General features: G+C 37.0%; 1 protein-coding gene across 1 annotated transcript; it reads left to right on the top strand.

Annotated features, from left to right (window-relative positions):
* The first annotated feature begins 5,782 nt into the window (after positions 1 to 5,782).
* LOC108978944 (signal transducer and activator of transcription C) lies at positions 5,783 to 9,551 on the top strand. The gene is made up of 4 exons (XM_018949464.1): positions 5,783 to 6,169; positions 8,070 to 8,333; positions 8,428 to 8,683; positions 8,751 to 9,551. Exons 1-4 carry the CDS (start codon positions 6,149 to 6,151, stop codon positions 9,368 to 9,370), a joined length of 1,161 nt encoding a protein of 386 aa, XP_018805009.1. The 5' UTR covers positions 5,783 to 6,148; the 3' UTR covers positions 9,371 to 9,551.
* The last annotated feature ends 2,059 nt before the right edge of the window (positions 9,552 to 11,610 follow it).

Raw genomic sequence — 11,610 nt, 5'->3', positions numbered from 1 at the left:
CTTGAAAACACATTTAGAAGCGTTTTAATAGCACTCAAATTTGATTGATGTGTTTGGCAAAAAGGCCACTAAAATAACAAAAATTTTACATACATATCTACTAATAGGTACTTTTTGAGTTATGGGGATATTTCATAAATAACTCGTTACAAAAATTCGATACAACTAAAAACATATGTACACTTAATTTCGTTGAGATATTTTAAATATTGACTGGTGGTTAGAATATGATTTTGACTAGACATTTTACACATTCATCAATAGTTTCTATATAAAGCCAGCTACAGTCACTAAGATCCTCATACATGGACCATGTATGTTAAGATGAGAGTTAACATACATTAGAAGAATTATTGAGATAATTTATTAATATGTCTCATCATATTTAGATATATAAAAATATGTAACTTGACATATCTTCCGGTTAGTCCTAGGTGTTGCCAACAACCGTTAGGGGAACTCAACGATTTTAATATGCGCAATATTAATGGGAAGAATATGGTACATATCTAAAAAAAACTTCAACAGAAAGCTATGATAACATTTCTTTTCCAATATAATGAAATTTAATAAATTATGGGTACACTTTTCATACGAAATTGCAACTAGTGAAAAATGTTGAAATGAAATTGCGTCTTTACCACGAGGCATTAACAATTTTTCGCAAAGCTTCATTTCCGCTAACTTCGATATATAATGGTGCAGCGCATCCCTTTATTTGAATTCTGTAAGTCCAAATGGGTTTTAGCATACTATATATTAGTTTGTCAAAAAAGTCTTGCGGTATTTTTATTGAATTTTTAATTCTTCATAAAAGTCTTTGATGGCTTTTAATTGTTCATAAAAATCTTTTGATGGCTCATGCCCAGCTCTTGACCGATGCTACTGTTGCTACTATGCCGGTCTCTTTCGACCAATCAAACAATCAAACACGTGTTAGAGCGTGAAATGAGATTTCCAAAAGGTATAGCACGACCCGATTCGACGAATAAAACTAGAACTACGCGCTCTCAGCGCCAACTAGCGAAAATACCGCAAGACTTTTTTGAGAATCTAATATATATATACTAGGGTTTCATTTGATGTTACTAATGTGGTACCAAAACTTCGATCTTATTTTTGTAGACATCCTTTTTAAAATGGTTCAAAACGATTTGATGATGAATGCTAGGTTCCTTGGCGATGTCTTGGCTGATTATGTGTTGTCCTGGTCAATCTTTTCCATAATTTCAACGACTTTTTCAACGATAGGTCGACCAGAGCGAAGTGCATCTTTCACATCGAAATTACCAGAACAAAAGCGAGCGAATCATTATTGTGCTACACGAACTTATACGGATACAGCATCGTCTCCGTAAGTTTCACAAATTTTATTGGTGGCTTGCCTGGTATTCTTCCCTATTTTATACAAAAATTTAAATGATTTTTTCACATTTCCAGCACTACATGGTATAACACAATGTGATTGGTAGCACTGGAGATATACGACTGCAACGACATCCATTGACAAAATACGAAGCGACTTTTTTCGACTACGCAATATAAGAGCACATTTGTTAGTGCAGTTTATATGGATAGACTTCAACTTTAGTTAGTTTCGCTGAACAAATTTCTGCTGTTTCATCGTCGCTTTTGGCTTAGGATCTGTTTGGCTTCTGAAGTGTGTATTCAATAATATTTTTTACAGCTTTCCAAAGAGAATAGTCTGTATATTTGTTTGGCGTTGATTTCTCAATGTAATTACTCAATGTTTGATACTGAGAAGCTCAGTTAATTTTTTTTATAGAGGAAACCGCGTGATTTGTCAATCGTAAATGTATGAACTTAATATTCTAAGATATTTTGAGTTGTTAAATTTGCTTTGAAATCAATATATTTGTCGAGTATAATTTTGAAATACTCCCAATATGTATTTATGTTCCAAAGATAAGGCGGAATACTGGCGAGTAATCGGAATTTAAGTCCAATACATTGGTAATGAAGCGTTTTGATCTATGTCGCGTATTTCGAAAAAGTTGATCAGGTCAGGTAACCTTCATACAACTCTAAGCTGCACAGAACCTACCGAACTACAGCCAAAATGCTGTAACCGCAATCAAAATCACCCTGCGAATACCAACCAAAACGCTTAAGTACAACCCCTTCTACTGATCCACAGTAGGAAAATACAAATATAAGTCAGCAATCTGGAAAAGCCTCACTTCCACCTAAACAGTTCAACATCATATGTCTGCAAAACGAACAAATTCTCGAATGAAATTAGTGATATTAAGTAAGTATTACTGCAATACATAGCCCAACAGACACAATATCAAAAAGAAATTTTACCCAGAACTTATTCTAAAACATAATGGTTGGTGACTTTAACGCAAAACACTCGCATTGGTGTTTTACAAGGTGCGTTTCAAAGTAAAAAGGACTTTAAAAAAACAGAACATATGGTTTTTTTCGACAAAATCAATTTATTTTATTCAAAATAGTCTCCTTCTGCTTCAATAGAGCTTTTTGCACGGTCCAAAAGCATGTCGAGCGAGTGTATCATCTCGTTGGCCAGTATGCCAGTGCAAGCCTTCTGACCTACGGCCTCTACGTCTGCATAACGCTTTCCTTTCATAGCCAAATGCATTTTTCTGAAAAGGAAGAAGTCGCACGGTGCCATATCAGGTGAATACGGGGAGTGGTTAATGGTTAAAATGTGCTTTTTGGCCAAATAATCGTCCTACGAATGTTCGGTTCTGAGCAATTTGTGCGGAACAAACTGTGCACACACCTTTCATGCCAAATGTTCGGTCGAAATGCGATAAATCGATGTTTTGGAGATGTTCAATTTTATTTTCATGAATTGTAATAATGATTTTGGCTAATTTTTGATGAATTCACACACAGTTTCGATGGAATTTCCGGTGATCACGGATTTTGATTGGTCCACATGTTCATCGTCATTTATGTCCTCACGACCCCCTTGATAACGTCCGGTGCACTCTGTTACCTGACAAACAATCATCGCCATAAACTTGTTTCATCAATTGAAATGTTTCGGTAAAAGTTTTACCAATTTTAAAACAAAATTTATTGTTGGCTTTTTCTTCGATGATCATTTTCGCAGCGATAACACAAACATACTGACACTTAAAACGCAATAACTTCAATTCCAATCAATGAGATGTCATGAAAATTTCTCAGGACAATCTATAAAGATAGCAGATTCTAACGCACTAGTCGACATATAGATGGCGCTAGATTCAAAATGTCCTGTCTACTTTGGAATGCACCTTGTAGTAATATGACAGCGAAGGGAAGAGAGCTCCTTAAAGCAGCTATAGTCACTGGATGCGTCTTCATCACTGTTTACTGTCAAATTACAATAAAATGTTTTATAGATGTTAAGAATCTGAATGTAAAACCCATATTTTAAACGGTTGTCGTTACTTTGTATTCAATCAATGTCGTTAACCCCAGAATAAAAGTCCAAAGTGTTCTCACTCGTGTCAAAGTCAGTTCTTTATCTTTCTTTACATAATTAAGAAATATACATTTCAAACGTTGCAGCCAAAAAAAAAGAAGTATTTTTTGGGTACTAACTATGTTCCGAAATCATTAAAATGTCAAAAACGGACCTGAAACAAACATAAAAAAATATTTGACATTAACGATTAAAAAAAAAAAATTTAATTTGGTTCATGAATTTGTTTCATGTTAGTTATGCAAACCCGTAGGCCCATATGAAATATGACGATGTTCCCCATTATAATAATCCATGAACCTCAATTCTTTGATATCTGTATTATAACTTCTTATTTTTCATTCATTATTAATTTTGATAATGATTTTTCTTTACTGTAAAGCTTTTCTTACTCTTTTTCCTCCTTAAATCTTAATAGAGCTTTTCTAATAAAAATAATAATTAAAACGTTAAGCTAACCGAGTAATAAACTGGACTACAAAAAAATTACAAAATCGCTATATTGGCCGTATGTGTGTTGCGAACGTGGCAGCATATACTATAATAATAATATGGAATATGGGTGTGAGAAAGCCCAGAGCAAAGGGGGCCGCATGAGCACTCGTGGAAAACGGAACCGTCGACTGGCGAAGTTATGGCGGCTGTATTTTGGGATGAACATCTTTTATTGACTACTAAAGGAAGGACCATCATCAATGACTATCGCAGTTGATAACCGTTAGGACCACAACAACAACTATCGCCGATAAACTGTCGAGAAAAGAAGAAAAAAAAAAGAAAGTGCTCCTTGTTTTACTGTGATAGACCGGGAGCTTTTCATTTCAAATGTTATTTACCCACAAAATTCACTTCAAAAAGCCCGAGTACCATATAACCGACTTACTAAGGTCAAAACCTTGCACATTTTTCTTACTATCTCTTATTGAACCCAACCAATATAAAAATTTAGTTTAGTCTAAGGAAACCCGGTTACTCAACAACCTTGACCTCAAATCAAAATTTCATTTGTAAACGCTCGTGATTTAAATGCTCTTAAATTCCTCACTTTGTTTATTTACAGCCATGCCAATAACAACAATAACAAATCCGAAGCATTGCACTTCAGCTCTGAATTTGCATCAAATTTACATAACGGCAAAATTCCTGAAGAAAAATAAATCAACAAAAATCTTATGCGAACTGCACAGTGCACAATCCATTTGAAAACATTGCAAAACGATTTGAGACCGTGAAATTTATGTGCAACACGCTGCCACAGCTGCCACATAAATTCCCACCCAACGAGCGGCAAATGCAAAGAAAACAAAAAGCAAAGGAAGAAGAAAGAAATGCTAATGACTAGCGCTTTGCCAGCCAACTTAGAGTTCAAAGCAAAACAACAAGCAAAAACAACAATAACAACTGCTATAAAAACCAACAAACGAAGCTTAGATTTAATCTCAAAGGCGCTGTGGCGAAGACCATTTGTCCCTCGGTCAGCGTTCAATAAAAAGCCAGTAAATTCCGTAGCAAGCATTGAAGCGACCAACAACAACAAGTTGGACAAAAAAGTAAGTGAATTCGGTTGAAATTGTATTAAACTGCGCTTAGCTGCTTCGGCGCGCGCCGGTCGTTAACAAGCTTATGTTTGCATTGCAGTCAGCGAGTCAAGCGACTAGCGGAAAAAATCCACAAAACGGTAGCACAAAGAGCTGGAAATTAATTACCCGTCTATAAGTAGCGCATGCGCCAACCAACACAACAACAACAAAAACGCCATAAAGTAAATAATGCTCCAGCCGCTAAGCGTCTTTGAAGATACAGCTGCCGCGATAAGCCGCTGCAGTTACACTATCGCATATGCACACGAGCTAATCTACAAGAAAATTCTTGCAATTTGTGCCTCCTAGGCGCGCTTATTGTTGTTCTTACTAGCACAACAATTTATGTACACTTGTTAGCCTAGCTTTTGAACAGGAAGCGCAAATGCTTCTGCCGAAGTAACATCGACACCTCCCACTCCACCTGCTGGGCAGCCAGCTACCGACAGCTCGTTGGCCGGCCTGAACTGCAGACTTGCTTTGGCAGATAGCGCGCTTGTGGCAGCTCAGGGCACATGAGCCGCCTGCTGTCTAACCTACAGCTCATGCTTAGGGCGGCAAAAAATGCTTAGCTCATAGGCATAAATAAGCTGCGCCGCTAAAGTGAACATGAAGCGCCCCCGTTGACCCCGCGCTAGGTTCTAGTGCGCGCTCAAATGACTTCCACTGAACTCGCACGCGTAGGAGTTTCTATAAATACAAAGCGCTTAAGTGGCTGGAAATTAGTTGCAGCGCGGCCTTTAAGGGATTACCTGTGTGCTGAACCTACACACACACGCCAATAAATACAAATCACCAGCCTCTTATCGGCAATATCGCAGTTGTTGACGTGCAAAGTGCCGCGAAAGCGTCGGTGAAAATTCTCACAATACAACAAATAAATTTCGCTGGAAAGTCTGGAAAGTACTTTCAAGCGCGACAATGTTCCAGAAATCGAAAGTTGTCTCGACTCATTACAAGCGCTGATCGCAGGTGGGAAGTTAATTGCCGCATTGTGTTTGGAGTTGACAAACAAAACATATTTAGCAGTGTACGATAATTTTTTACAAATACAACAAGTGTATGGAAAAATAGTTCCGGTGTGGTGACAAACGTTTCATTTGCAATGGATAAGTCGAATTTCCGGGTATGTAAAAATGATGAACACAGTATTCTTTTTTTTTATATAGGTTTTTTTTTATCTCCATCGTATTTTTTACGGTGTCCATCGTATCTGAGTGTTACAAAATCGTGGCAAACTTAACACTAAGCCTACCAACATAGTATATAAATCAATTTCTTCCCATGGCGGTCAACTGATTGGGTAATTCCCTTATTCGCTCGAATAGTTCCTACTAAGGTATTATTATTTTTTTTTTTTTGTTTGAGAAAAGTTTTGTTGCTAAAGATGTGCTCGCAAAAACCCAATCTGCGGTTATATATCGTGCGCATCCTATAAATGGTTCACTAAGTTTGAAAACAACAAATTCACTAATTGGTATTGCTGACTGTCTCGTCTTATCTTTATCTTTCCGGAAATCCATTCAAAATATATTTACTTTCAACGTTCCCCCTACCAGAACTAGCTTCCGTAGTTATCGGGTTTATTGTGCATATAGTATATTGTATAAATCGGCATCCCATCTTTGTCGCAAAAAGCTGTACATCAATAGTAATTGTTGCACTTATTTTGTAGCAGTTTCGGATTAATTTCTACTATTTTCTATACATCTTTTCCATACCTTTGAGTTGAGAACAAAAATTTTCAGTCTGCAAACGCTAACTCCGCTCGCTTCTTTTATCAAATCGTATAATTCGCATAATTTCTGTGAAACGATATCTATTCATTGTTCGTGAAAAAATACGGGACTTCATTTTCTTATTCCATAAATATGAAACTTTCAAGTTTCTTATGCAAGTCCAAGTATCAACAAAAACGCACTTTGGCCTTCATAATGCTGCGTTTCGCATATCTCAGTTGGTATTTCTATGAAAAATTGTAAGAAACGGAGATCTTCTAGGTTCAGGAGTTTGGTGAACTTTATTCCAAACAGTTCCATCAACTGAAGTATATTCTGATTATTTTCTTCATTGCTTGGATTCCGATCCTTTCGGTATTTCCTTGGCTTTGATTCCTGCAAGTTTGAAATGTGCGGATTTGGGCTAAGTTTGAGATTTTATCACCGATAAAATATATAGTATATCATAAAATTCCATACAAATTCTGGCGATCAAAAGATCGCTCAGGGTAGACAACGGTAGAGTACATATTATTATCAGGAAAAACGAAAGAAGAAGAGAAATATTTACTGAAAAATTTAACAGCTATTTATGTAATTAGGAAAAGGCGTGCAGTAAGTTCAGGAAAAATAAAAACCTGGATTTTAAAAATTTGGTTTAAAGTCTCAAAGACGGTCATTTGAACGCTTTGGAAGATTTAGTGATAAAATACCTCGTTTAGAGAGGAATATCTATGTTTTTCCGATAAAAGGAAAGCGGAGAAGCCGTGTTATCAACTGTACCTTTCAATTTGGATATTAACATAGATTATTATATGTCGAGATAAAAAATTCGCAGAAAATCATTTGCTAAGTCCCATAATATAATTGACTAATGAAAAGTGTCAATAATTTTAGACTTTAGTTTTAAGTTAATAACAACAAAAAACGTTCAGTAATTAAAATTGAAAGAGAGGCATTTCTATTAAATCTTTTGGGGAGTCGCAAGTGAAAATCGGAATCTAATACGAAAGTAGCTAAACTAAAGAAAAAATTTGGAAATAAATCAGGAGCGAATAAATAACATTTTTTAGTCCCATACATTATTAAGATATATATAGTCTAAATGTCGAGCTAAATTAATTTAATATTGAAATATATCAGATACTTTTAAAAGTATATCTGAAAGTATTTACTTACACATGCAACAACTAAATCAGACGAATGTAGTAATCCATATAACCTCTGCATAACTGCATATAATTAAAATTGCTTTATGTTCACATACTGATGTTCCTTTTATTTTGAACTTATCAACATATTTTCCAGCTCTTAGCCGGCTTAGTATTATCGCTTAGCTTGTCGCAGCACACTTGTCGCTGTCAACAGAACTCACTCTTCAATCAATCACCGTTTCAGCGACAACAGCAGACGCAATTACGACAACAATTACAGCAGCAGCAGCAGCAGCAACAACAGCAACAACGCCAACAGCAGCAAGGCTTTCCGAACGCACTAAACACGCTGCAGCCGCTTGGCACGACTTTGGGCGCAATTCCGCCAATCTCACCGCTCGCCAGCATAGTGCCGCAGGTAAAGAACCTTTTGACATTTAATATCCCCACATAATTGATTATGTTTTTCATGAAATTTAATTATGCACATTTTTGCTTCCATATATTTTAAGAATCCCTTTCGCATCTACAATCGACTGGACCAACCGAACTACGTGCCGATCACCGCCTATCAGAACGAACTCAACTACGACGGCAGCTTTTCATATGGCTACGCCTCTGCAGATGGCACGACCGCTCAAGCGCAGGGGTATGTAAAGAATCTGGGCCTAGGCGAAGATGTGGAGGCGCAGGTGGTGCAAGGTTCATACTCGTACACCTCACCGGAGGGCACACCCATCACCGTACGCTACATCGCCGATGAAAATGGTTAGCTGCCGTTGGATTACATAATTTAAATAGAAAAAAAAATTATTTTATTTTAAATTCACTTTAGGTTTTCGTGCTGAGGGAGCCCACATACCAACGCCTCCCCCCATACCCGACGCAATAGCCAAATCACTTCAGTACATCGCGAGCGTGCAACCCTACCAGCAAGCAGGCAACCCCAATTTGAACCCCTATCAAACACCCTTTCGACAATTGGCCGGCGGTCAGCAGCTAAGACCCGGCCAACAACAACAATTGACGCCATTTCAACTACAACAACAGCGTGCATACCAGCAGCAACTAGCCGGTCAGCTGCAACCGCCCTTCGCGCAGTTTTCAGGCGCTCAGCAGCAGCCACAAGCTAATGCTTTCTTCGGCGGTGGCATCGGCGCTGGCTTGGGCGGCGCTGGTTTGGGAGGTGCAGGCCAGTTTCCGGGTCAGTTCGGCGATTTGAGTGGTCAAAACTTCACGCAGCAGCCGCAGAATATACAACATGAACAACAACAGCAAGCGTTGCAACAGCAGCAGCAACAGAAACATCAACAACAACAGCAACAGCAGCAGCAGCAGCAACAACAACAGCAATTGGCGACACAAGAGTTGCGCTCACGGCCCAATCAGCTGGTGAACCCTTTCGGCTACAATCAATATCGCCGCTACAAAAAGGCCGCACAGACGAAGAACTAAGCAACCATACCAACAACTACTTACTCATACGTAAACAGTTACCTGCGGGTTCTATATTAGATATATAATATTAGATTTCATATTTTACTTACTTTTTCAATCGTTTGCTGCTCAAGTTATTTCGCTAAGTGTTTTAAGTTTAATTCAGATACATTTTTTGTGTGTGTGGTTTTTTAATAAATTAAGCATCTTTTATATTATGTATTACTACTACTGATTAAATCTAATGAAATAGTCATTTTTAGTAATTCAATTACATGAAATACATGTGCATGGAAAATCCAAATTGCTGGTTTTTAATATGATGTCAGATATCTTACAGAGCACCATGTCCCTCTGTCCGTCTATTTGTATATACGGGAGCTCCGTCATTATAGATATTATCTCAATTAGAATTACAGAACATGTTTTACTCTTAACAGTGCGTCTTTGTGCTCTAAATGGATAAAATCGCCCGAAGGGTTCACCCCCATATAACTATTACCAGGATTTTCGAACAACCGACTGGCCTTGCTCCATATGATTGGTGAATGTATGTATATGAGGTACCTTAATGAAACCCAGGATACAGTTCTTTAGTATGTTGCACGTTAATAGGTAAAATCGGGTTGATACTAACCCAACTCATTCAATAGTTCCATTATTTTTCTGATTTATACTATAGTTACATTATTTAGCTGGCGTATGCATGTACATATGTTTATGTAATAGATTGTCAAAAAAGTTTTGCGGTATTTTTATTGAATTTTTTTTAATTTTCAATTCTTCAAATAATTTTTTTTTATGACTCATGCCCAGCTCTTGACCGATGCTACGGCTGCTACTATGCCGGTCTCTTTCGACCAATTCAGCGATTTTATCGCAATTTTCTACGAAAGGCCTTCCGGAGCGTGGCGCTCCTTCGACCACCTCTACACCAGAACGAAAACGTTGAAACCATCGTTGGGCGGTGGAAATGGAAACTGTATCGGGTCCATAAACTGCACAAATTTTATTGGCGGCTTGAGATGCATTTTGCCTTTATCGTAGTAGTACTGTAAAATATGCCGTATTTCGAAATGCCGCAAGACTTTTTTGACAACCTAATATTTTTGTATAGATAATATTGCTTAAAAATTTATGAAATCGTATATGAAGGGTTAAAAAAGCTCTCCAAACATAAATAATTAGTAAGAAATTCCACCAATGCACTGCATACTTTTAGGGTGCCGACTTGATAATGGCAGTTATTTTATAAACTAAACCAATAATACTCTTTTGTTAGGATAGCTTGAGTTTACACCGGTATTTATCATAGAAACTAAATTCAATTTATTGTGTATATGAATATTTTTTATTTTGGGAATTGTAATGGAAAATATATACCGATTTTATAAATTTTTAGCACAAAAGAATTTGAAGTCTAAAGCAAGTTCACATAATGCACATAGTCAAATAAATAAATTGGCAGAAGTTATTATATTGGGTATATGGATGCTAAGACAAAGTCTTTGTAAAATATATTGACATTAGGGTGAAATGTACCGAATTCGTCTTTTTTGGTATGAAACTAAAGTCGTTTTCTCGATGTTGTCGCAATTTGATTACAATAACTCTAACATTAATCGACGAAAAATTGTAAAACTTTGTTCATAAATTTTATAAATTTTCATTTTAAAATTCTTTATTTATTTTTCACAATCTATGTCACTCAAAGTAATCCCCTTTGTTTCTAATACATTTGTGCCAACGTTTTTTTCAATCATCGCAATAGTAGTTTCCGGAATAGCCTTCAATGCGAGTAACGATTCACGTTTAATGTCTTCAATTGACTCCTCGAAACGATCGTTTGAGTTTGCTGAATAATATCATGGAGGCAAAGACGGTGGTTGCAGCACGAGATAGATTAAAAAGTTTAGAAAAAAAAAAAATTACGAAGAATCAGAGAAGTAAGCGATAGTGCATCATCGTCGTCCGCTCTCTTTTTACGATTAGCTTCACCCAAACGACGCATAATCCTCAAATGGTATTCCCGGTTGACAGTTTGGACGGTAGAAATACTCGGAGTGCACCACACCTCAACAATCTTACGAAACTGTCAACATTGCCTTGATTTTTGACCAGTTTTGACGTGGTTTTTTTACCGGCCGACTGATCGTTTTTTTCCGGGTCGTAAGCATAGACTGAAGACTCATCATCAGTAATAATAAGTTCAAAGGCATCCTGGTAGTCGGAAAGCATTAATGCACAAACATTAACAC

This window comes from Bactrocera latifrons, unplaced genomic scaffold, assembly GCF_001853355.1.
Source record: "Bactrocera latifrons isolate USDA-ARS-PBARC rearing strain unplaced genomic scaffold, ASM185335v1 scaffold_13, whole genome shotgun sequence".
Taxonomy (NCBI): Eukaryota; Metazoa; Arthropoda; class Insecta; order Diptera; family Tephritidae; genus Bactrocera; species Bactrocera latifrons.
Note: the sequence above shows the minus strand (reverse complement) of the source record. Positions and strands in the feature narration are given on the sequence as shown.

What these genes read in the sequence shown, in the direction of transcription:
- LOC108978944 (XM_018949464.1), top strand. Translation starts at nt 6,149, where the DNA reads ATGGATAAGTCGAATTTCCGG. An exon ending in TGGATAAGTCGAATTTCCGG is followed by an intron (nt 6,170 to 8,069) that starts GTATGTAAAAAT and finishes CATATTTTCCAG; the next exon opens with CTCTTAGCCGGCTTAGTATT. An exon ending in CTACATCGCCGATGAAAATG is followed by an intron (nt 8,684 to 8,750) that starts GTTAGCTGCCGT and finishes AATTCACTTTAG; the next exon opens with GTTTTCGTGCTGAGGGAGCC.